At 39.7% G+C, this 25,859-nt stretch overlaps 2 protein-coding genes across 3 annotated transcripts; one reads left to right on the forward strand and one right to left on the reverse strand.

Annotated features, from left to right (window-relative positions):
- On the reverse strand, positions 1-14,336 carry LOC114141334 (discoidin, CUB and LCCL domain-containing protein 1). Of its 2 annotated transcripts, none has more exons than XM_028011789.1 (15): positions 14,143-14,336; positions 10,100-10,321; positions 8,316-8,453; positions 7,215-7,266; positions 6,729-6,801; positions 6,517-6,650; positions 6,391-6,428; positions 5,940-6,131; positions 4,851-4,963; positions 4,451-4,625; positions 4,257-4,352; positions 4,084-4,177; positions 2,805-2,842; positions 2,613-2,723; positions 1-1,468 (listed from the first exon to the last, which is right to left on the reverse strand). In XM_028011789.1, exons 1-15 carry the CDS (start codon positions 14,243-14,245, stop codon positions 1,050-1,052), a joined length of 1,998 nt encoding a protein of 665 aa, XP_027867590.1. In that variant the 5' UTR covers positions 14,246-14,336; the 3' UTR covers positions 1-1,049. The 2 variants fall into 2 exon arrangements, with proteins under 2 accessions (XP_027867590.1, XP_027867599.1); XM_028011798.1 differs by having other exon boundaries at positions 4,257-4,349; positions 14,143-14,335.
- On the forward strand, positions 10,389-25,859 carry LOC114141352 (glucocorticoid modulatory element-binding protein 1-like). The gene is made up of 11 exons (XM_028011826.1): positions 10,389-13,549; positions 15,359-15,485; positions 17,150-17,282; positions 17,564-17,622; positions 17,817-17,938; positions 19,355-19,458; positions 21,170-21,354; positions 21,574-21,711; positions 23,390-23,527; positions 24,406-24,513; positions 24,607-25,859. Exons 3-11 carry the CDS (start codon positions 17,167-17,169, stop codon positions 25,023-25,025), a joined length of 1,389 nt encoding a protein of 462 aa, XP_027867627.1. The 5' UTR covers positions 10,389-13,549; positions 15,359-15,485; positions 17,150-17,166; the 3' UTR covers positions 25,026-25,859.

Consider the following 25,859-nt stretch of genomic DNA (forward strand, 5'->3'; position numbering starts at 1 on the left):
TTGTTCTTGATAACATTTTTAATTGTGCCTTATTCTGTAGTGAGAGGCAGCTTCGACACAAAACTTTTAAAAGCCAAAGTGTAAAGGCTAATTCAAGAAACGGCTGACTTATTTAGAAGACTGCCATTTATATTCAAAGGATACAATTCAATGTGATTAGAAAAAGTGCAATTTCTTGCTTTTTCCTTTTTAGTAAATATTAGATATTGTATTTTTATACAAATTAAAGAGTGGACACAGAGGTATGCCAGATACCGTATGTGACACACATATGAAAGGCAAATAATCCAAAATAGTTTGTTTTGTATACAGTTTTAATAATGACATCCTCTTGAACTGCTTCCTACTTCGAGGACAGTGTTTGTGTTGATGCAGGTCCCTGATGAAAGTCATACTGTAGGTATGTGAAACTTTTCATTCTCGTCACACTTTCATCCTGTATCTTTGTGCCTTTGTTGTGTTACAACTCCCAAGTACTTTAATATGTTATTTTTCCAGACACAAAGTTACACATGTCGTTCAGTATTAGAGATCTGAAGCTCACAAGAGCCACCTAGTGGTTATATGTGGTCACAGTTAAAAACCAGTGTACCATTAACAGTGTTTCTTCAAGAGTCTACAAAGCGTTGTGAACGATACGAGCGAGTAACAATCAATCCACTGTTTTGCTTTAACCTTTTTAAAAAGACGGATGTGTACATTTCTGTAAAAGTGCAGCTTGTGATTGAACATTTCATTGGTAGACTCTCTGCGTCTCAGACGCAATCAAACCTGTAGTTTCTTTGTGCATTCTATGGAATAAAAACTGTACAAGTCCATAACTTCCTGTAAGGAAATATTTTGTCAACATGGCTCTCAGATCTTGTGTACTGACTGGTCCACCCCTATGAATATGGGGGTGGGGAGGTCTATAGTGACTCCTGATGTCCTTGAACATCTCTCACTGACACTTTCACCCTGCTGAGCATGCTCTGGGTTAGTGTCCTCTTAGGATCTAAGAGTTCCTCTGGTCCAAATAGATCTGTCCTCCACATCTGATCTCCCTGCATTCACAAGGGCTCCTCATAAGTGTGCTTTTGCACCAAGGAGTCACTTGGCTTGGGCTCTGTGTAGACTTCACTGGCAGGGCGAGGGCCGCTGGCGTGCAGAGCAGGGGTGCAGTAGCCATTGAACAGCACCCTATGTGAGGGGCAGTCGTACTGACTGTGACCGGAGGGTACATGAGCAGGTCTGTGCATAATGCCGTGAAGCAGCCCTGACAAGCTGGGCGGTTTGTGCTCAGGGGGAAGCTCGCTGAATGGAGTGGCGTACTCTGGCTCCGGGGGAAGTGGCTCGGCGTACTCTGGAAGGTTGCCAGGTGTGTCGTAATGGGTGCAGGTGAATGGAGTGGTGTAGCCTTCATCTGAAGAGGGTCTGAATGTGGAACCGACCTTCTGTCCAACAGATGGAATGGCAGGAGCAGCATAGTCTGGGAAGACAAGAAAAACCCCAGTCACAAGTCACTTCGTTTTGTCAGGTGCAGCTGAATAAAACAGAAATGTTTATTTATTTCAGTGATGTAATTCAAAAATGAAATGCCTTCAGGACCAGTCACAGAGATGCATTTAAAGCATTTAGCGTTGGTAACTATATAGTGATGATTATTAAAATTAAGTACAGAAACAAATAAAGCTCTAGTAGTGTATTTCCCCTTAAACACAGGCTAATAAGGAGAAATGGATGAGAGTTATGGCCTTCTAGTTCTTAGCTCATTTTTGATATACAGACCTTTAACTGATATGTAATGATTCAGAGGAGCTAAAAAAAAGTCCTCTAAGTATCTGTTTAGAGCTATCCTTTGATTTGCAGCTATTGAATAACATAATTTTATATCCTGTATCCTGGACAGTTGTTCAGTTTTACGACAGGGTTTATGAGTGGATTTACTGGTTCTGGACGTGCTGATGACATGTCCAGAACCAGTAAATCCTGGAGGTCGTCAGTAACACTTTTTAGATTTAGTCCAACAGGAAATAAATGGATTATGGCATAAAGTATATTTAAACGCAGAGTAGTTTGACTTCTTTAGGGCTCTCATATAATGTCTAATTGTATCACATTGTTGAAATAATTAATATTTCTGAATGCTAATAGATTAATAATTATTGCATTGATGTAAAAACAAGACCACAAATGGCATTACTTAGGTAATGGGAAAATAAAAAGTTTGGAAAATTATTTTCTACATAAAATAAATCTTATCAGACTATGAATGGACCTAACTCTGAAGCTCACTAAGTGATAATAATTAAGATTAACATGTGCCAGAATCAACACTTTAGTTACTGAGTATCTATGTGAAAAGCTGAATTACAAGCCAAGGGGCTCGATGAGGCAGCGATGGGACTGGTGGTGGGAAGGCAGCCTTTATCAAGCTCCAATTAAAGGGTCTCTTTCAAAGCAACTCTGCAGTCCGAAGAAAGGAATGTTTATGCAGAGACGGGCGATGCACTGAGCCAGGACAAAGAATGGTTAGGCCTCAAAGACAGCCTGGTTGGAGCTGCTGAGAGAGTGACTGCTGATGGCAGGGCTGGGTTGACCGAGGAGAGCAGAAAACATTCCTCAGTTCTCACCGTTCAGAGGGGGGCTCGGCAGAGCGTCGTGCACGCTTCGCACCAGTGGGTAGGAGATGAGCTCCGACTGTGGACACGGGAGACTCTTTGCCTTAAAAGCCTGACAGCCAACTGATGTGAAGACACACAAAGTCAAATTCAGCGTTTTTGACTCTAGACTTGAAATATGTTAAATTTATTAGCTTAACTCACCTGTGGGCAAGGAGTTCTTCATTACAGAGTCTTTTTTCCTGCAAGAGAACATATGAAGGTATTTTACAACTAGATACAAGTTTTATGGACTTTAGCAAGTTTCCATGTAGTATGGTAGTAAAATATTCCTCATCCTAGAACACAATACAAATGAGAAGATTTAAATAAGTTATAATTGCCATATACTGTGCTGGCCAGATGTTAACATAAGCATACACTTATGATTAACGTTAATGTCATATTGAGGGCTTTGCTTAGAATTGTTCTTTTTCCATGACTAAATAAAACTGAGTGAATAAAACAGGTCAAGAACACAAAACTGGTGTTGCAGGTCCAGTTCTGCTTCAGACTGGATGCTTTTTATTTAGTTTTTCCCTACAGACGGTCTCAGATTTTTCTAAAGCATGCTCTGAAACACACTGTTGTGTATTCTATGGACAGCTGGCCATGTGCAGGAAAGCTCTTTGAAAATCATGAAACTCAATGCCTCACAAGTGGCAGTAGGAGTTCCTGTGCCACTGATTTATCCCAAACATGTTAATGGTTTTGAAGTCCAAAAGGCCTCTGTTTTAGACTCATCTGTTCTGATTTTTCTCTGCATTGTCTCTGGCAAACTTTTGTCCAGGCTTTATATTTTTTTTGACGAGCAAAGATTTTTTTCCGTTAAACTGCTGTTGTCTCTTTCTGATTGTACAGACAAATTATGACATATTAGGGTTTGTGGCAGCTTCTCTCAACATTTTGATTTCAGAGTAACCTTACCTGGACAGATAGACCTGGATATGTTGTAGAACTGATGTTAGAATGCATAAACCAGGGTAGCATATAGATTCTGCAATTGTCTCAACTTCAACACAATTTCAAATGCATGGCCTAATAAGAAAAATGTTAAACCTTTTGAAGAGACTTGATCAATTCTGATAAAAAGAGTGCTCAAATATTCAGCCAGAATTTTGCCAGAAGCTTACTGATGGCTATGAAGTGTAGTTTTTCTGCAGCTTGAATGGGCATATTTAGCTGGAAGTGTATGAATATCTTTGAGACTTTATGTATAATTTTGTGTTATCGAACCACTCTGGAAGAAGAAATTTTCAAGTGCATCATTAAGAGCCCCAGAAAATACGATATTTATGCCAATGGAAAGTGTATGTAATCTTCTTACTGGAACTGTAGAGTCAATGAAAACAGCTGAAGGATTCATTCTAACAATAATCCTGCAGAAAGTCTGAAAGTGGACAAAATGTGCAAGTGAAACCAACACAACGTTGATGCACAATACCTTCGCTTCCACCAGATCCTAGCCAATAGACAGCTGCCACACATCACCAGTCCCAGGACCACTCCCACTGCTATGATCACTGGCTGACTGTGGGCTGCAGCAGAATATGTGTGGAAGGACAGAGTGAGGTTTGCTGAAACAGACTAAAATCAATTGACATGCAAAGTACATACTTAGTGTTGTTTCCACAGACAGGGCTTTCTCAGTGGGAGTGGGTGAGGGGCTAGGGTTCAGAGTATCCATGTTAAACTTGATGGATGGAGACTCTGCTGGAAAAGAAGCAGCACCTTTACATCTGTAACACCTGACAGCCAGTGCAACTGTGTGAACAGATAATATTTGACTCGAGCAAACAGGATGTGCTCACCTCCGGGAGGCCGTGACCTCGGTGTGACCTTGACTGCAGGGCAGCCTAAGAGCTGAACCCGAGCAGAAGCTCTGGTGTGCCAGCTCAGGGGCTGAAGTCGAACAAATCGAGCAACGATAGCAGGAAACAAGCTGTTGAGCACCCTGAGGTGGCCGTCTGTGTATGCCTGAAACACCTGGAAGCGAATAAGAAAAAACAAGATAAATTTAGCAGCTGTTAAAGAACCCTGCAGGGCTTATATGGACAAAAGTTTTGTTACTTTTGTGTCTCTAGCAGTTCAGTGTTGGAAGTAACATTTAGGTGCTACTAGGCTGGATTTGTTCATTTGCCATACTCTGTATTCATGAATAAGTCTAGCAGATGAACTGACTGCATGTCAGACACATGGTGGAACACCAACCTTTTTTTCTTTGCTCATAGCATCTTTGTAAGTCTTCCAGCTCTTTCTGTCCTTGCTGAATTGCAGACTGTAAGATTCCATGTAGCTCACAGATGATCCTGTTGTCACTAATCCTGGGGGAAAACAACGAGAAGAAGCATGTACATATTTATTATGAGTTCTTTCCAACAAACAGCTTAGCTGGAGCACTAGTTTCTGTCCTAACCAATATTTACTGCTGCCACCAACTTTGGATATCGTCCTGGTTTCTTTCTCAAAATTATTGAGAGCTATGGGTTCCACTCTTTGTTTTATCTTTGCTAAAGAAAGTCATCCTGGTGCAATGCTTCTGCGCTGAGATGCATTTCTTTTCCTAGACAAGCAACTGTCAGTGATATTTCTCTTCCTGTTTTTCTGCTTGCTGGCCCAGCATCAGTAATACACCTGGCAGATTTAGATTTGGAATAATCTTTTTATTGTGACCATGATAGAAAATACTCCTAACATGATGATTCAATGTAGATTTTTTTATGTCTGTGCTGTAAAAGATTTTTTCCCCAATAACTACATGCGTTTTGTTATCTTTACACTAGAAAGTGCCTTTTAGCTCTCTTTCTTTGATGGCTGATTGAGATTCTTCTGCCAACCAGTTTTCCAATAACAAACAACTCCTGAACCATCTCTGTTTGCTCCTTAAATCCTTCTTGCCCTTTAACCCCCTGCTTGTTGTGGAAAATGGACAACTATACTGGACTGGATTCTGCTTTAGGCATCTTCCTGTTCAAAGGGAGCTGTTCCTGTTGCTGCATGCTTCCTCAGGATGAGGGATTGCTGCAAAGCCAAAGACCCTAATAAATTGGCTGGCCTTCTTTAGGTAGAGAGAGTAAAGCCGATTTAAATTACTGTAATATTAGGACCAAAGTGGACAGTTTCCAATTATAATCAGACAAGTGAATTGGATGGGACTGGATTTTACCATTTAACCTGGACACAGAGGGGTTCTAAATAAATGGAGGTAATGTTAGTTATTACAATATGTAATATAAATTAACTGAACTGACAAGAATTGGAGGAATTAGAGAAGCAAAAAAATCTATATATATTTTTTACCCGTCACAGTGCTCCTTTCAGACAGTTCAATCTCCACCCACGGGTTGGGATCCCTGTGGTCTGCTGTCCAGAGCAGGAAGTCGTGGCTGGACTCTGTGTTTCTGGAGGCTGAGAACACTGTGTGCTCTTGACTGTTTTTGTCCCAGAAAGACGATGCATTTAGAGCAGATACAGCCAGGATGTTGCTACATTCTGTTTGGGAATGAGAGGAAAGGAAGAACGTGTCCCATTGTTTTACACTCTGCGCTACAGAAATGCTTGTGTCTTAACTATGTTAATAATGAAGAAAATGTTTTATGTCATGCTGCAGAAAGCTGACTGCTAAGGCATTATGAGATGCCCAAATTTAAAACACAGCAGCTTCATACAGAGAATAAATTCAAGGAATGTAAAGCCATGCTTGAGGGTGAAACCCTGATTTCTAAAAAAAAGACAGAAAAAAAGCTCCTACCTTTGCTAAACAGCAGCTTCTTATCAGATAATGACCCCCTGTCAAAACGGCATCAAAGAAAGGTCAAACAGGCAGCTGGCAAACGTCACTGTGATCTTTCATTGAGATAGCAGCGCAGGAACCAACGTTTTAGAGAGGACTCCATTGGCGAAGGTGGATTCATAGAGGGTGAGACTTCTCCCCTGATTCACAGTGATCCGACCTCCCAAAGCGTCAGACGTAGCTCCACTGTGGACCGCAGACTTGCACAAAACTGAAGTCTGTGACATTTAAGAACAAATACAGTACTTTTAAACTTGGAGTTAAGTTTTAAATAAAAGAAAGGAAAATGTCCTTACGTCTCTGTAGCCCTGCTCAGAGTTTCCCCAAATCTCCCCCGGGACATTTTTGCAACCAGCTGGGCAATACACGCTGAGGAGCAGAATCACAGATTGGAAAGAAGCTCCACATACACACAGTGTCTTGCAAAAGTATTCACACCACTGGAACTCCTCTGCATTTTGTCATATCCAGACCAACACAAAGCAGCCTGTAGTTGTGAACAGGAACAAAACTTAGGACTAAAAAGCTAAAAAATAAAGTATCCATCTTCCCATCAGTATCCAAGGTAAAGCGTTCCCACAGTATGATGTAGCCACTGCCATGTTTCACCAAATGAATTGTAACTGCAGCAAAATACGGTTTACAAAGTATTACAAGAGCATTACTTGGTGTTGGTCTATGAAATAATATCCAAACAAAAGTTAATGTTATGCTTATAATGCAACAAAATGTCAAAAACTTCAGCATGTCGGATTGTGTCTCAGTCTCTGTATCAAACTTACCTTAAATGCTGGAAGCTAAAATGGGATCCTCTTTGTAAACAACTAATCAGATCTGTAAAAAAAAAAAAAGCAATCAGATGCTAAAATTAATCAACACTCATAAAAGGTGTAGAAACATGGCAGTCTCTGGCTTACACAACACCCACGCTCCCTCAACACACACACACACACACGCACACACAGACACAGAGTCATACAGCACAGATTCAGGATGAGACAGTCTGGCATGCTCTAAGCGTTCTATATTAGGAGAAAGGCAGTCGTCTCTGTAATGTGACTGACGCTTTTGTTGCCGTCCCTTAGTCACACAACACGAGTCTCGCCAGCAGCTCTTCTGCCATCATAGTTAACAGATAGAGGTCTGTGTCTCTGCTCAAGACCTCAGCTCCAGATACCAATGGATTTTATAAACAACTAAGTGAAAAACAGGAAACTATGATACAAACTGCAAATACAGAGAACTTCACTGAAAAAAGAGAACAGTCTCTCATTATATCATAGCAACGAGATCCAAACAATCATTTGTAGCATACACAGAAAGATCCAAAACACCCTAAAACTTTATTTATGAACTAAAATACCCAGAAGTATGCTAATATTTAAACCCCCCCATGATGGATGGTTTGCAGTCGGCGGCGCTTGGCCTTGTTGGGGAAAAAAGGGAGGTGAATGACCTGAGTAAGCCTGTGACAAGGAGACTTACTCTTGTTCCTGAGTAAACACAGCAATGGAGAATGAATGCCGATAAGCCGAGACTCATACACACGCCTACACTTGCGCACACACACACACACACACACACACACACACACACACACACACACACACACACACACACACACAGGTAAACATTAACAGAACAGTGAGCATGACAAAAACACCAGTGAAAGCTTGTAAATAAGAACACAGACAGCTGGTAATCATGCATTAAATGAAGCTGGGATTATGTGCTGTTCGTGTCCTGTAAGGGCAAAGCACAGGGGTAATACAGAAACTATGTACTCCAGGATAGTGATAGCCTACTGTCTCTCTAAACACCACTTGTTCGTATTGTGTAGCCTAATAATTAAGCAGAAAACAGAGGGACTGTTGCAGACGTACCTGGATGTTGGTCTGTTGCGTAAGAGAGCAGAAACCCTCGTCCAGAGCGGTGAGGGCCAGACATGAACGTTACCGTCACTTCGTTGGTTTCAAGAGTCACATTGTTCATGGTTGCATTAAGCTTTCCACAGACTGGGCCTGGAAATAAACAACCAGTCAAAGTACAGAAAAACAACAAAAATCTTGAGTAAAGTTAAATTAGTTCACTCATGCCCCTTGGACTTTTGTACATTTTCTCAAGTTGTGTTTGACTTTCTGTTTTGCTTTTTTAGAAATGTTTTCCAATTCAAAATCAGAAGGAGTGTGTTTGTCTTCAGTCTTCCTATTTGCAAAACCACATTTTGTTCAAACAAAGCTGTGGATGTTTGGGAATATGCCCTATTGGCTTTTCACATGTAAAGGTGGACATTTTTTGCAATCCCTGTTGTGAAACACGGTGGCGGCAACCGTCATGCTGTGGGGCTGTTTTTTTTTTTTTCGACAGGAAATGGGGAGCTGGTTGGGTTTGACGGGAAGGTGGTTGGAGCTGGATGCAGGCCAATCCTGGGCTAAATGCAGATACTCACCACACTCTGATTTTTATTTGTTAAACTATAACGGTCAAACTGTCAAACAAACAAAAAAAATTCCTTCTACTCCACAAGCGCACACTACTTTGTGTTGATCACATATAAACCTCATAAAACACATTGAAGTTCGGCGTTGCAGCATTACAACATTTTTAAAAGTTAATGGAGCATAAATAGTTTTGAAAGGACTGCTTTTCTTCAGACTAAGTAAATGTCTTTTGATATTTTTTTTCCTTTCAAACCGTCTTCTGACATTAATCATTAAGACATAAAAGGTTTTCTTTTTGACCCAAGGGACGTTATCTTACGGCATTTTGTAGTACTAGTTCATCTTAAAGATTTTACTTTGGGCACAAAAAACTACTACATAAAAACTGCCAAACAACAAAGGGATGATGAATCTCTCAGGTCTCCACTGATTTTACAAGCACATACTGTTCACTACAGTACATTGCCAGGACTGGAAAGAGACTAAAGTCAAACAGCTAAAGTTAAAAGAAAAGAAAAAAGGTTTTAGATCCAGAAACTGAAAAAAGAAAAGAAGATCCGTCTTTATGGAAGAAAGATAAAAAGGTATCAGTCGTGGTTAAAAAATGTTTATTTCCTTCTTATTTATTCTTCAAGAAACCTCGTTAAACTTCTAGTGCTGTCCGTTAATAATCCTCTTTATTGAATGCAGATACAGAAAATATACTTATTCACAATCATAAGCAAACAAATAAGCTACAACTATACTGGTAACCTTGCACTGATAGCAGACAAGGATTTTGTATCTTTTTAATGACAATAAATGCTGCAGTATCATTTGGGCTCGGAAAAAAAAAGAAATTTCTCACAAATCCCTGACATTTATAGATAATCTACATTAGCAGCAAAAGCCAGAAAACAATGAACGCTTTGGGGCTTGAATAAATCCAACAACCTTCAGCACAATACTTATATCGCCATAATCTCCCAGCCTTGATTTTTGGTGCGCTGTCAAAAATCTGTAGCCTCAGGACACAACCTGACACAGCTGGTTGCAAAACGTACATGTGCTTGTTGCAAAATAGTGTTCGTCTCCCATCGATGTTTCAGCTAAATGGCATGCTATGACTATAGAGTCATGCCGGTAAGTTCTCTAATAATGGCACGGAGCATTTAAGTCTGTCAGCAGATAAGCTGGCAAAACGCTGACTGCGTCTGAGATCACAACGAAATTGTAGGTGAACTCACCCAGTCTCCGTTCTCCGCTCTTGCCGGTGATCACGATGGATCCGTTTCTGCAGCCTGGGCTGCTCTCGATGTCAAAGTCTCCAAACAGCAGGCGGAGCGTCCGGCCCTCCTGCACACGCAGCCTCCATTTACACCAGGCGTTGCTGGGATAGGTACCCGGGTAGTTGGGAGAGGCTATGGTACCTGACTCCGTTCCCAGCAGCGCGTGTCCACAACCATTACCTAACAGGAAGCAAGAACAAAATTAAGAGGGCAATGAAAATAAATGATAAATAAATGAAATGTCAAAAAAAAAAATTAATTCTGAATATCAAGAAACTAAAAGTTTATTAATAAATTACTTATCTATGACTTCAGCTGTACAATATATTGACTTTTGAGTCAAGAAATAAGAATATTGCAACAGTATTGATTTCTCTTGAATTTTTTCACCTTTTGTCGTATTAAAACCCAAACTTCATTTTAGTCCGATTTTTTTGTTTGTTTGTTTTTGTGGTAGATTAACCTTAAGTAGAACTTAATGGTGAAGTGGGAGGAAAATACCACAAAACCTGCCATAGTTTCTGAATTGGATTCAGGCCTGGACTTTACTGGCTTATTCTAACACTTAAACATGCTTTAATATAAATGTGTAATTGTAGCTCTGGCTGTATGTGAAGTGTTGCTGTCCAGCTGTTTGGGAGACATCCATCCCTCAAATCTTTTGGCCTCTGTATTTAGTTGGCTCCATCCATCTTGCCTTGACCAGCAGAAGAGTAGCATCCCCACAGCATGATGCTTCCACCACCAGGTTTCACTGGTGCTGTGTTTCATTGGAAACATGACACCGGTCTAACCAGTTCAGTTGCTTTATGAACAAGCCTGGAAATGTTTGATGGAGTTTTTGTGATCATTTCTCAATCCTACACCACTAGGGTTTTATGATTAAACCAATGAAGTGATGGTACTGGAAATACTGTAAGACTTTTTTTTGTTAATTATACATTTGAGTGTTAGAGACTTCTTAAAGTTACTCTTGATCTTTAATTCTTTATGTCTTTGGGGATTGTTTCAGTCATTTTGCTGGTAGCCCCATTGCCTTGCATCAAGAAAGTGTTTGTTTTCTGCCACACTTGGCCAAAAGGATCAAATGTAGCTTTTGAAGGACTATCGTCTGCACTCGGTATTCATGTAGACAGATTTTACTTTCAAACCAGCTGTGAGAAGTGAATTATTGGCTGCACTTTAAGCAAAGGCAAATCATCTTAACCGCAGACAGGTCTGTCATAACTTTCCTAAATTGAATAAAGCGAATATTAAAGGCTTTGGTGAAGCATTGTTTCAGGACAAATGCGTAACAAGTCCAATCGAAACAGGCCCTGCAGACCTGGACATGTTTATATTCATAACTGAGTGATGACACAACTAGTTGTGAAGGAAATTCCTCAGACTATAGCATAAGCTGAACAAGTTGCCAAAATACTTATATTAACAAAGGTTAAAATACAAAGAACTGCATATTTTGGAGGAAAATCTATTCATATGGGGAAAAAAAACATTTCAGCCTTTAATTTGTTACATCCTCTGACCCGAGTGCGCTGACTAAAACGCTTCTACTGGAACAGAAAACACAAATATTTAGATACCTTGTCTAATATCTGTGTTGCTCATAGGAAAAAAAAAAAAAGAGTCAATTGAGTCAGAGATTAGTGCTGTGGAAGCTGTTTGCGCAAATTGAAGCCCCCACAAAAACTCCGGAGGTGACACGTACCAAGAATGGTCAAAACTTGAGTAAGACATCGAGGCCAGACTGAGCCTAAACATCACTCCCAACCCCCTCCACCCATCCATACATGGCTCCTAAACCCCCAGATAACCTTCCTCTGTCCCTGTGTCACACATCCTGCATCACACTAGCCACCCCCAACTTCCCAACAGCTCTTCGAATCCCACCACAAACCTTTGAATGCTGCTTCCCCTTCTCGGTTCCCCAAAGGATTCTGTGGAAATGCCAGAGTGACATGCTGTTGCTGTGGGCACCAGAGCATGGATCTGTCACTTTCCGGTGGGAGGCCACAACAGCGGCAGTGCCGGCTGCGTTCTGGGTGGCTGCTAATTGTCTCCTGCTGGCTGAACTCCTTCACCTGCAGTCACTCTGACAAACCCGTCTGGTTCTGATTGCATCAAGGAGCCGATGCAGTGCCTCGCAAAAATATTTACGCGCCTATTAAAACGTTTTAAAACCGCAAACTTCAAAAGCACTTTATTGGGGATTTTATGTGACAGATCAGCAGAAAGCAACCCAGAAAAGTGCCAGAAAAATGAGACACGATGCTTATCAGAATGTGGTTCAAATAAAAATGAATTTGTGCTCAACCCACTTTACTTTGATAATACAAACAAAAAATAAATCAAGTAGTGGTAGAGAGAGTCCACTTGTGTGTAATTTAATCTCTGATTAAATACAGCTTTTCTCTGAAGGTCTGAAGTTTGTTAGAGAACATTGGAAAGCAAACATCATCTTGAAGAGCAAGGAACACAACAGAAAGGTCAGGGATAAAGTTTTGGGGATGTTTAGAAGGGTTTGGTTATAAAAAAGAAACCTTTGAACATCTAAAGGGCACCGATTAGTCCATCATCTGAAAAATATAAAGGGTAAAATGACAACTGCAAACAAAGAGTGTGTTAATAAGCGAATAATAGGTACTGCAGCCATGGTAGCACTGGAGGAGCTGTAGTGAGACACAGCTCTGGTAGAGAATCTGTTTAAATGTGAACTCTGCAAATCTAGTATTCTTTGTAAAAGTATGAGGAGGAAAGTTCTTGTTCAAAGAAATCCAAAAGTATGTGAAAACAAGATGCCCCGGTCACATGAGACCAAAATGAAACCTTCTGGCCAGCGTACACGACACCGTTTGTGTGAAAAAGAGACATTTTACAGACATTTAACAATTTCCCAGTGGGCCAACATAGCAGCATCATGCAGTGGGAATGTTTCTTCAGCTGTGAAAGAGAAGCTAATTAGATGGCAAGCTGGAAATTCAGGGCACACTTTTGTTTGTAGCAAGAAATAACTGAAAGCCTGTGTTTTTGCTGTACACTTCTGCACTAGTTGGAGGTGCAGTATGACTTCAGCTTGTTTTGACCAGTTCAGGAGATCAACAAAACAGGAATTTAAAGTGTTAAATAAGCAAATGCTGTTTTTCCACTTAAGTTTTTTTTTTTGCTGGCAGGTTCTTACAGGTCCACACTGGCAAACAGGATGTTCACCTGTCCTACCTGTCACTTCATAGGATTATCCCCTACAATCTGCCAATCACTACAGAGTGAAAACAGAAAACAGGCTGAAGTAGAGCTCCCAAAACCTGTTTTGGATTACTATTTCAACAACATGATTCAGAATCAGCTTCCGATATGTGAGGAAACCAAAGCCAAAGAGCCAGACGAAAACAACAAAGAAGATGATTTGTGGTGTGTAGTCATAGTCTACGCTGGAGTAACCATTTGTCTCTCTTTGCCTCTGTGTGTAAATATGGTCAGTGTGATTCATGCTGGGGGCTTGAATGCAGTTTGGAAAAGTCTGTGGTAAGGATAGCTGGGAGCAGCAGGTAAACACATGGACAAGGAGGAGTATTCAAAGAATGTGTCCATCATACCACATGGGCGACCTTTGTACCTGTGTGCTTTATAAGATACAGCATTCTACAGTCCTATTCATAAACACATTAATCAAAACTTGATTTTGACTCATACACAGCAGCAAATATGTCCCAACTTTCAGAAAAAACGTTAGCTGGGAAACCAGTATAAAATATGTGTCTCAGAAATGAGTTGGAAAGTTAGGATACTAAAAAAATTAAGCCACGTCCTAAAGCTTTACCTGAACTCCTGTCGCTTTTCCGACGTTATTAACAAAGTGTTATCTTGTAATAATAAATGTCTAGCAGTATTTAGTTTTAGCTGTTACTCAGCAAAAAGCGAACGTGATGTTAGAAATTCTGTTACGTCGCAATCATTTTTGTTTGTATTACCGAAAGCGTCAACAGAAAAGGGCTTTTTCTTACCCTCCTGACAGCGAACATCACCTAAACAGGCGCAGAAAGTAATCCAAACACTAGCAAAAACAAACTTCATTCCATCCTCGATGCTTTTGCTCTTTCCAAGCATGATTTCCAGCCCTGTCCGAGGAAAAAAGTAAGGTGCATACTTCGATGGGTCGAGTTCTCGCTTCAATAAAAACTCACAGCAGAAAGTCCTGCGAATTTACTATTGGCCACGAGTCTTAAACTCGGCTTCCTATTGGTTAGGATGACTACCAATCAAATGATCCCGGGCATTCCATTCCAAATGTATGGGACTCCAAATGTGTCTCTATTTGTTCATTCTAGCACAGCGGGTGTAGAGGTTTTTGTAACACTACCTGTGTAAATGCTATGTTTAGGAAAAGCAGCATACCAACAAACTATCTCAAAGACAATAAAGAAAGGAAATAAATAATTTTGCCCACGAATAAAACAATCTACCACTATCCACTGGGACTACATTTTCACATGAAGAAAGCAGTGAAGTTATGGTCCAATTATGATTTCAACATGAAGTCCAAGAGAGCATGTTCAAGAAATATTATCCTCCAAAAGAGGTAAATGACATAGATTGTTAGAAGTTACTCTAGATAGACACAAACTAAAGTCCCAGGAAAAATACTAAAGGAATGTGAGAATCATCTAGCACTATGTGAGCTATGTTGTTCTCACTCAGCGACTTTTCAAAAGTCGCAAACAGTCCATTTAACTCGCAAAATCACAAAGAGCAACAATTATCAATCCCTATTGTGTGCCTTTGCTCAGTAGTTGTTATCAACTTAAGTGCGAAACTGCCATCTACTGGTGAAATATAGGCAACAGCAGAACACGTCAAGCATACGACTGCCTTGTAATCCCAGAGCACTAAGAATACGATACTCAGATATTAGTGAAGTCTATCTTATGCAGCGTTTTATGTTTTCTGTGCGTGTTTGTGGTGGAGGAATTTAAATGCAGGGCGAATAAAATCGCCCTGCCCGTGAACTTTTACAGTGGAGCTCAAATCCAGCCTCACGGGAAAAATTTGACCGAGTTACACATCGCGTGCCAACAGAGCGGTTCTCGTGACAGCGGGACAGATGCTTCTCAGGCAAACGCTGCCTTGGCTGCAGGAAGGGCAGCGACACAGCTTGGCTCATACTGCCGTGTCCCTCTGAACAAGCGGAGGACTAATTGTTTTACGCTGTTTAAACCGTAGAGAGTGTGAGGAGTGGAAGTGGACCCCCCCCCCTCGCCCCCTTGTGGATCCTGTGTGGGACGGGAACGCACGACAGGAGAGTGCGTGATGCCGCACCAACAGACGTCAGTGTGAGACTCTGAAGAGGGTAAGCAAGGCACGCAACTGTCCGGGTATGCTAATCCAATGTAGACTAATATAATATAGCTTACAGCTGTACAGACTAATACAGCTAAATATATTTAGTTCATTATAGTCTGTCTGATACTGTGATTAGTTGTATCTTGCTTTCGTTAAGTTTCCCTGACAGATAGGCTGTTTTTGTTTTATTATTGCAAAGACTTCAGCTGCATTTGCGTTCACTGTCAAATTGAAAGTAGCTTATGAAGAGTATAAGAATTAAAATTAGTTTCCCATCATGCCTTGTCTCGCATAAATGACTAAACATTTCAAGTTTAACTTTCTACATTTAATCCAGACATTAAAATTCCTGCAGCTTATTCTGTGTTACTTTCGGCCTCACAGCCTTCCTGACACACTGCTACAGCAATGCCACTATTGTTTCAAATTTTCCCCAATTACAGATATGCAGAATCTGTAATTGGGGATTACAATTGGGAATCACACAAACACACAGTGTTTGTGTGATTCAATAGATTGTTTTGTGCCCATCTAATGAATGGACATTGACATCAAGAACCTCTCTGAAAACTGTGGGTTTTTGCTGAAAGACACAAACGAGCAAATGTCATGCAGTGGTTGAAGTTGCGGCTGTTTGAACATTTTTGCTGCTTTTTAAAAACGTTCTTCATAGATAATAAAGTTTGTCAGTTGAATTGTACAAGATACATTTGCATTAACCGCAACAAAAGAAATGGTTATGAAATAATTCATCATCATCAGTTTTTTTTTTACATCAATGTAGAGGTATAACCACATTTGGAGATTACGGCTAAGGCCAAAATATTCCAAGTTATTTAATTTCACTAACATGCTCTTTCTGGCAAAGGATCTTTGTATGGAGCTAAAGATTAGGAAAAGAGCGTTTTCTAATCTCAAAGCCTTGGCGTTCATCACCAAAGATAAATCCATCGGTCATTGAGACAGTCATTTTTGGCATACTGTTTTAGTAATGATATTTTTTGGAGGAACTTTTGGTCTCTTCTGTTGCCTGATGCTTTTGTACAGTCAAATTATTTTAATTTTTTGTCACCTTATTGTGAACGAGGATTTTAGCTGAACAATGTAAATAAAATGTCAGGATTAGCTTGAAGTTGATCAAATTTCCTATAAACAATAGCAGGTGTGAACTCAAGACTACTGAATACTAACAATAAATCAAACCAGGGTATTGTTTTTGTCTTATCCCCCATCCAATAGATTGTTTTTTTATTGGACTGTATGGGACCTCTCACACTAAAGTTGGAAAATGTTCTGAATAAGCTGCGTTCCTCATCTAGAAAGTCCCAGCATGCAGAGGCTGTTTTAACTTTGGCATGAATTAATTCTGAAACACTATAAAACTCAACAGGAAAGGATGTTTATCCGAAACATGTAATGAACAGTACTGTCAGGTCTAAATACCTATTAGAGACAATTTTAAACAAACACAGGAAAGACAAGAGAGTTAAATTCTTTGTTCTCGCGAGGAGAACGGACAGAGATGTGCTTTCAGTTACAAATCTCCAACCGCTGTAACTACAAGGCTACATGATACAACAAATATTTGATAATACTAATAATACAATTTACCCAACAAGTACTTGTGTTTGATCTGAACATTAATGTGATTCACCTGTTGTCTCTGTACAGCCCTGCTGGGAGGTGTGATGGCTGCTGCTGAATGGGTCTCTGAGCCTTCAGGCAAAGTCATGGTGGTTAAAACAGAGAAGCAGGATTGCAGGGACAACAACCATCAGAGACAAATCATCCTGCAGCTAAATGGGTAAGAAGATTGCGCTGAGGGGTACAAGTCTGCTCATTGCCTGGGAGTTTAAATCTTAGTCTTCATCTCAGAATCACATATTTAAAAAACTAAAGCCTGGAGGGAATACAAAACAGAAAACAACAGAACCAGTATTTTCCCATTATATTTGTGTGTGAGCTAAACTGATGTAGAAAAATGTCTGTTTGTATTATATGCTGTAAATTCTTAAGTTAACACAACAGTGCAGAGAAAGTAAAGTAAGGTTTATTTAATTTCAAATGTTATGTCGCCCTCTGCAGGCTAAATGGCGACAGTGCTGGTACTGCCACCACAGTTTTAGCGATAGAGACACATCAAAGTAAGTAAAAGCATGCAAACCAAAAATATTATCTCTTTAAAACTTAATGAACATATACAAAAACACACATTTTGTTCCATACAACAGAATCAATATGTGTAGTACTCAGCATACTGCTGGGTGACAATGTCAGTGTTGTAATTGTTAGACTATTCTTCCTGTGATTTCTTTTTAATTTGCTGTTTCCTGTAAAGGTGACTGTAAAGCCGATGAAACAGAGATAGAGTACGGCTACCCCATCACTTGTGGAGACAGCACAGCAGTGCTGCTGTTTAAGAAGTTTGTCTGTCCTGGAATCAATGTACAATGTGTTAAGGTAGGTCAATATGCTGAGTCTGTCCAAGAAGTGCTGATTTATTACTGGAGAGCCAGCCCAGGGTACACTTTTAAAAAAATCCTTGCTTTATTGTTGTCCCTTTAGGTTTATTCTTCCTCTTACTGTCTTGGCATTTAAATCAGAGACTAATCAGGAAAAAGGTTTTGTCCTGGGGACACAAGTTCAACTTCTACCAAACAAAAACAACAATAAAATGGACTCATACTTTTAGAGAATCTGTTAAACTGTTCCATATTTCAATAAACTGATCACACTTACAGTGCTTTAACATTTTGTTTTGCAAAGAAAACATGCACCTTGTTTCCTGACAAATAGACCCACCTAATAGACATTTTATGATGCTCCAAATAGGTGACAAAACATGAGGCTTTGTGACAATAGCCTAAATTTCCATCTGAGTATTACTAGCAGAGGTACTGATTGACTCTTCCACAGGTTTTCATATAAAACTATGCATTATCAGTAGCTTTAGAAATCTTCTTGATATTTAACACATTAGGTTTAGATGCTTCACTGAATCTTTATCCAACTAAAAGACCAACATCGTCCCGTCATTGAATTTTGATTCATCACAAAATACAACTTTTCTCCAGTGATCAGTTTTTCACCTCTGCTTTTTCATCTTTAACCCACAGTAACCATGGTCTCTTTTTCTGTTGATATTAGAAATGCTTTATATTTGGATTTTCTATACATAAGTTCTATTTTCTTCTGACATTACCTCCATTCGTTTGTTGTGCATTTTTCAATTTCCAAGATGTGCGACTTTCAGTTTCCTGTCCCTTTGTGTTTTGACCTTTGTTGCCTTTGGTCCACCTGTTTTCTTTCTGCAAGCTTTGCTATTTGTTTGTGCCTGTCATCACTTTTATACACAGCTGAGTGCTCCGACACACTGAATTGAATTCCTACTTTGAAAGACTTTTATACATTTTTTCCATGATGGATCTCCTGTTGGGGAATGATTTTCAATCAAAAAAAAAAAAAAAAAATTCACTTTACATTTTTCTTAGTACATTTTGCAAAGCCAGAATGTTCAGATGAAATAACTCCGTGTCAAATCTATGATTTCTCTTTTTCTACTAAGAGAAATGGATGAATGAGCTTCCTCCAAAAAAAGTAATTTATATTTTCATGCTAAGATTTGCTACTCCTATTGCTTGAGGCAGTTTTCTCCCATCCTTTGTCATTTCAAACTCCACAGATTTCCGTCTACATTGTAACACATTTATGATATTATTAACTTAATACCTTTCTATATTTCTTGTGTGGTTGGTTGAATTGTAAATTATTCCACAGGAATAAAACATAAGATAATCATTACATGGGTTAACAGCCTGTTTTACTTTTTATATGACTGTTTACATGGCATAAATTGCCCCGTCTGGCTTTTTACAGTTCAATGACCAGCTCATTAGTCCCAAGCAGTTTGTACACTTGGCAGGAAAAGCCACTCTGAAGGATTGGAAAAGAGCCATCAGAGTGGGAGGAGTTATGCTCAGGTAAGATTATGAAGCATTAAGAAACATCTGTCTTTCTGCTAACAACCTTTATTTTCACTTTCTCGTTCCAACTGTCATGTTTATTATTTTAAAACACATGAATGTCACGACTTGTGCAGTATCTTGTACCATCCAAATTTGTTCATGTTGCAACCACAAACTTCAATGTAATCTGTTGGGATTTTCTGTGATAGACCAATACAAAGCATAAAAATGGAAGGAGTAGCATACCTGTTTATTGTTTTTAAAAAAAAATCAGCATTTGTATTTTACCCGTCTTAATCTACACCTACATAAAATCCAGTACAACCAGTCTTCTTTGAAGGGAGATAATAAATAGGGTCAAACGGTGTGTAATTTAATCCCAGCATATGTGCATTATTCTGTGAAGGCATTAAAGGTTTGTTGGAGAACATTAGTAAAAAAAAAGCCAATGGAGGAGCTGCAAAGATCCTCTGCTCAGGTTGAATTGGTCTCTTAGATAACTTTTTATACTCCACAAATCTGGCCTTCATGTAGTGGCAATAAGAAAGTCATTGTGGGAAGACAACCATTCAAAGTTTCACTAGGAGTTTTCCACAGGCTATGAGGCAAAACCAACAAACATGTGGAAGAAAGCACTCTGCTCAAACAAGACCAAAAGGGAACCTTCTGCATCACACTCAATGTGGCTGAAAACCAAATCTGCAATTCCTTCTGAACACACCATCCCCCGTTTGACAAATGTCAATGATGCCATGATGCTTTAGTAAACTTTTTTCTTTACATTGGAAAGGGAAGCTGGTTAGAGTTGATAGAAGGCTGCAAAAAACTTGAGAGTAGTGCAAATGTTCACCATCCAACCGGAAAATAACCAAAGCCAGAGCTACAATGGTTAGGATTAAAGCATATTTCTTTATGAGAATGGCTCAGTCAAAGCCCAGTCCTAAATCCAAGACAGAGTTCGTGGCAAGATTTGAAAATAACTGTCCACAGATGGTTTACATCCAATCTGACTGAACTTGAACTATTTGTGTGAAGAAGGAATGTGAAACGGTTTCAGTCTGGGTGAAGAGAGAAAACTCCAAACGCTTGAAGAGAAAGATGTTTCTACAAAGCGTTGACAGTAGAGGAGTTGCCTACAAATGCATGCCACACTGACCATAGTTATTATTAAAATATATTTTATTGTCATGGTACTTATCCACACAACTTTGTGTTGGTCTGTCATGTGAAAAACCAATAAATGCAGTTACATTTTGTGTTTGCAATATGATCAAATGTGAAAAAACGGGGTTTTAATACTTTTAGAATTCACTGCAGTGAACCACCTACAGGATTTCTTTAATGTAAAATCCAACTTGCACATCTCTGTTTTAAGTGTCTGTCTGAGCCAGCATACCAGAGGCAGTGGGTAATCACAACTGTGATGATAGCAGGATCAAATGGTTCACATATAAGCCTTCGAGCAGCACTTCTCACCTCTTTATCGTGTTTGCACTTGCTGTTGGTGTTGCTGGGAGGCAACACACAAAACCCAACAGGCGATATCTGTTCTTTTTATCTTTATGCCTCCTGAGGGCTGACCAACAAGCCCCGCATCAAACAAAATAGCGAAAGGCTGTTAGGATTGTTCAGACCAAACGTCCCCCATGCGACTCCAAAAGCTAAAAAAAAAATGTTTTCACAGACACTTTGCCGTATTATTGTAACCCGCCTGTCCCCTTTGCAGGAAAATGATGGACTCTGGCCAGATAGATTTCTACCAGCATGAGTCAGTGTGCAGCAACACCTGCCGCAGCACCAAGCTCGATGTGCTGATGAACAGCACCCGGCCTCCTCCAGGGGCCTTGGTGCAACCAAGCCTGTCTTGTTTGGCTCTCGAGCCTGATGGGGGACAGCTGCCTACAGTGACAGGTAGATTACAGTTGGCACTTAAAGTTTCCTGTTTTCATACCAATCACATATGCTTAAACCACTGTTATAGTATTGAAATTTCAAACCAAGAAATTGAAGATCACTTTGAAACCAAGCACCAAAATATGATAAATATTCAGAATTTGAAGCTAATTTTACACAAACGTAACAGCTTTAGCCCTTTATTAACTAAATATGTCTGCTTTGTTCCTATTTAAGGGGAAGCTGGCGATGCAGTGGAGTTGGAGGAGTCTTTGGAGGAAATGATTGGACCGGCATCAGAGCAGAGTTCAACACCACTTGTAAACTCCACAATCAACAGACATCCTGCCAACATGAAGAGAGCTGATTCACTTGGTAAATAAAAGACAAAATAATGTCTATCAATTCAATGTATATGTTCAATAAGTCACCTGGTATTCATCATTTCAGAAAAAAACACATCGTAACATCAACATTCAAACATGGCGGTGGCAGTGTGATAGTTTTGGGGGCTGCTGAGCTGCCCCAAAATTCATGGTTCATTATTCAACCATGAATTTTGCTTCTACCACAAAATCCTGAGGATGTCCAACCATCAGCTCATCTCAGATCTTAAATCAAGGTTATGAAGCAGGACAGTGATCCAAAACCAAACTTATTCAAGTCTAGACTTAAATGTGATCAATGTTGGATAACTGTGGCAAAAGCATTTACAATCAATCATTTTAAAGCTTGTGTACACTTTTGTACTAGAGATGCTAATTGTGGAAGGTACTGTATTTTCAGTTCTGTAGAGGGGAAAGTTTGTCACCAAAAAAAAATAAAAAATAAAAAACATCTGCCAGATGGTAATAATGTGCAGAAAGGATCTTTTCTCAAGAGAAGAGGTCTTTTGTAGGGCAGGTTCTCAAAAAGATTTACACAGGGTTTGTCCACCCATCGCTCTCATCTCGCCTCTCGCAACCACGAAAGGTTTGACCTCTCTGACACAGCGAGCCGGCGAACCTCTGAATCGGCAGTTGTGGGATGCTCCTGCCGACTTGTCCTTAAAAAGTTGCTGACCACAGTCAGGGGGAAGAGTCATGTCCATTTATAAAGCCGCAGACAGCAGCTGACATTTCCAGGTGTGGCCTTTTTACTTGCCGGGGCTGCAGCTTTGATTTAAAGGCTTTTAAAGGTGACCTGATCAGGCACTGTTCCAGGCGGAGCTCAGTCAGTAAAACAACCCGCTGATGATGCCCTGAAAAGCAGATTGAAGTGCCTCGCTGCACGTTCAGGATTGCTTGTCGCTGAGTTTCGAACAAGTAGATAATTCTCAGCGAGCGTGCTCAATCTCTTGAGCTGGAGCTGTTCAGCTCAACGGAAATGTGCTTCATTCTAGTTTGTATTCCCCTCATGGAGGAATAAATTAAACAAACTTATAAATGTAAATGGGAACTGGAACACTTTCAAATATTTTACCACCGTGACAGGAGTTTAAGCAAACATCAGGGGGCATACATTCATTTCCTCTAAGATAACACATCTAGCATGCTCTGCACTTCATCACCCTAACCTAACTTCTGTTTTTATCAGTTTTGTGCCGACATCAAGTTATATTTCATTCTCCTTCAAATATGTCCTGCCCTCCTTTCTGCCTTCAGAGAGCTCCTCTTTCCTAACCCATTTTCCTGCTCTTTCCTCTCAACATCTGTTTCCTATTTAACACCTTCTCCCTTTCCCTTTTTTTAAATGGTTTTTTATCCATCTATGGCATCTAGTCCTGTCATTTCCTATGTTTTCTACTTGAAATCACAGCCCCAGATGTCCCCTTGCTTCTCCTTTCCACCACATTTGTCACAGATTACTTATTAATATTTACTGTATTTCTTTACTTTATTTTAAATTCAGCATCCCACACTGGAATTCATATCTTCATGTGCATCAAATCTATACTGGTGCATTTGTGGCTTTCTCTAATTTCTCTGTGGCCATTTTTAAACCTCTTAATGGAAGGGAAAAAACCAAACTCTCATATGCACAGAGTTCTTATCATGTAATTGATCCTCTTCAGGTAGAGTGATGAGACTTTGGAGGGGTGTAGCGGAGTCTGGCCTGATGGTGGATGTTCTGTCTGGTCTCCATGCTAAACTTGTGAACACCCTTCAAGGTGTCGAGCTTCGCAGCGAGAACGGCAGCCTGCAGGAGACAGGTACGCTCCCAAACTGTGTCATCACATTCACACATTGTGCCTTGCAGAAGTATTCACAACACTTGAACTTTTTGCTTTTTCCCCACATTGCAATTTCAAGATTCTGTTTATTTAATTGGGATTTTATGTGGCAGACCAACACAAAGTAGTGCAGAATTATGAAGTGCAAGGAAAATTATCCATACTTTTAAAATACTTTATAAATAAGAATCTGGAAAGTCTGGCATGCATTTGTATTTAACCCCATGTACTTCTAAATAAAATCAAAAGCTATCAAAGCTATGAAATACAGCTGACATGTGTGTAATTTATACACACTATTAAACCAGATGTACTGTGAAGTTTTTAGAGGTTTTTTATGAAAAATTTATGCAGAGATTTACAGCTCAGGTGGAAGTCTATATTAAAAGCAACTCTAAGGTGTAAACTCCACCAATCTGGAGGAATGGCAGACAGAAAACTGCAATAAGAAGGTTTTTTTTGCAGTGCAAGAAACACAGTAATCATGTAGAAGAAGAAACTTTGGTAAAACAAAAACAAAATTAGACCTTTTGACCTACATGCAATATGTGTGGCAGAAAACTAGAACTGCACATCATAAATTAATCTTCACAGATGCTCTTTGTCGAAAACTGATTGAGCTTGAGCTGTTTTGTAAAAATGTATCTCAGTCTAAACCCCAAAGGTCTTGCAGCTGTAAATACGGTGTACATGGTTCTGTAAAGGATCGAATATGAAGGGGGTTGAATATAAGTAAATGCCAAGGTTTTGGAAAAAACAAACTAATAAATATAGATTTTTTTTCACCCGAATTGCTTATGTACGATTGAACAAAGATTGTTATTCAACACTTTGGCTTACTTTTTTTTTTGTGTCAGATGCTCATATACTGAATTCTCTGTGTGAGATGTTTGGACTTTTGGACTCAGTGAAACAAGCCCTGGACCTTAGGTGCACTCAGAACCAAGAGAGTAAAATCCATCACGGTGTGTATGTTGAGAACGCTGCCAGAGCTGATACATGACCCACACGTTGATGCTCCCGGTGGATTTTACTAACTGTCATCTTGTTTTGTGTAGTGCTGGATGAGATCTCGGAGGAACACAGGAAGCAGAGCTGCAATCAAAGAAAATCTTACAAGACCTCATCCTTGAAACACCTCCGACCTCACCGTCAGAGCCAGCAGAAAAGCTGTTTGCACAACTTGCTGCTGAATGAAAGGACAAACACAGTGATCCGTCCGCTTTCTTTCACTGGTTTATCTGCTGCATCTCATGCTCAGGTCTTCAGCCATTTCTCTGCCCCCGCTGGCTGGAGTCACCTTGTTGGAGCCGGCAGGACAGACGGAGTGGGCCAAGGTGGCAACGAGAAAAAAGATACCTCAGGAAAGAACAAAGAGATGAAACAGAAGACGGTACTTCTTCCTGGAGATGGTCCGATCGGATGTGATGAGGCTGGGAAGACAAAAAGCTCACATGGCACCGAGAACGTTAAGTAGATTTCTGTGACTCAAACTGAGAGGAAAATGTAAGAGATTAAATGAAAACCCACAGTGGAGACTCCACATCCACTAATATGTTGTGGAACAAACCTTCCTGACTGTGAGGTATCCCAAGTCTATTGGATTGGGTTTTTAGAACCATCAGATGTATGGTGGATATATAAATTAGATCCAGATAAAGGATACATTTCCAGCAGAATTTCCTGAAGAACAATGTCTTATTAATGGTTACATTATGGTGGCTGACTGGTGTATAAATGGGTTTTTTGGTGTAATAACTACAGAAACAGAGGTACAGACACACACCAGACAAATTGTGATGTTTACAATAAGCATTGGTTTTAGGCACTTTATAAGAAAAATTCAATCAAAGAAAAAAATATTAACCACTTTATTGACTGCCTGACCTGTAATGTACATTAATATATATATATATTTTATTTTTTGCTTTTATAATGATAAAACACACAGTATTCAAGGAACTTAAAATACCATTTTGCTTTTTAATTCTATACCTTTTTTGTAATCTCAGTTCACAGCAAATTACATCTCAAGTAACTTTACAGGAAAATTAAGCCATCCAATTCATTTCCAATTATCTAAAAAAAGATATCAAGAATCAAATCTAGTCAGTTCCTGATCTACATACCTTCTAACTTAATCCGAATTATAATTACAGTCAAATTCAATTAATCATTTGAGACCTATTGGTAAAAGGTTAAGGAAGGCAAGCTGAATGCATAAAGTATCAGTGGAGGACAGTAGGGAGACAGACATAGAAGCACCCAAGTACTGCAGGTCCTTGGAAAGTACCAGCAGTACTTTCCAAGG

The sequence above is a fragment of the Xiphophorus couchianus genome, chromosome 3 (assembly GCF_001444195.1).
Source record: "Xiphophorus couchianus chromosome 3, X_couchianus-1.0, whole genome shotgun sequence".
In the NCBI taxonomy this organism is placed as follows: Eukaryota; Metazoa; Chordata; class Actinopteri; order Cyprinodontiformes; family Poeciliidae; genus Xiphophorus; species Xiphophorus couchianus.

Coding starts and splice junctions, on each gene's coding strand:
- LOC114141334 (XM_028011789.1), bottom strand. CDS start 14,245: ATGCTTGGAAAGAGCAAAAGCATCGAGGATGGAATGAAGTTTGTTTTT. Junction 6,802..7,214: donor TTTAGCTTCCAGCATTTAAG/GTAAGTTTGATA, acceptor TCTGCTCCTCAG/CGTGTATTGCCCAGCTGGTT. Junction 4,178..4,256: donor GTCTGTGGAAACAACACTAA/GTATGTACTTTG, acceptor ATTCTGCTGCAG/CCCACAGTCAGCCAGTGATC.
- LOC114141352 (XM_028011826.1), top strand. CDS start 17,167: ATGGCTGCTGCTGAATGGGTCTCTGAGCCTTCAGGCAAAGTCATGGTG. Junction 19,459..21,169: donor GTGGGAGGAGTTATGCTCAG/GTAAGATTATGA, acceptor TCCCCTTTGCAG/GAAAATGATGGACTCTGGCC. Junction 23,528..24,405: donor CGGCAGCCTGCAGGAGACAG/GTACGCTCCCAA, acceptor TTTTTGTGTCAG/ATGCTCATATACTGAATTCT.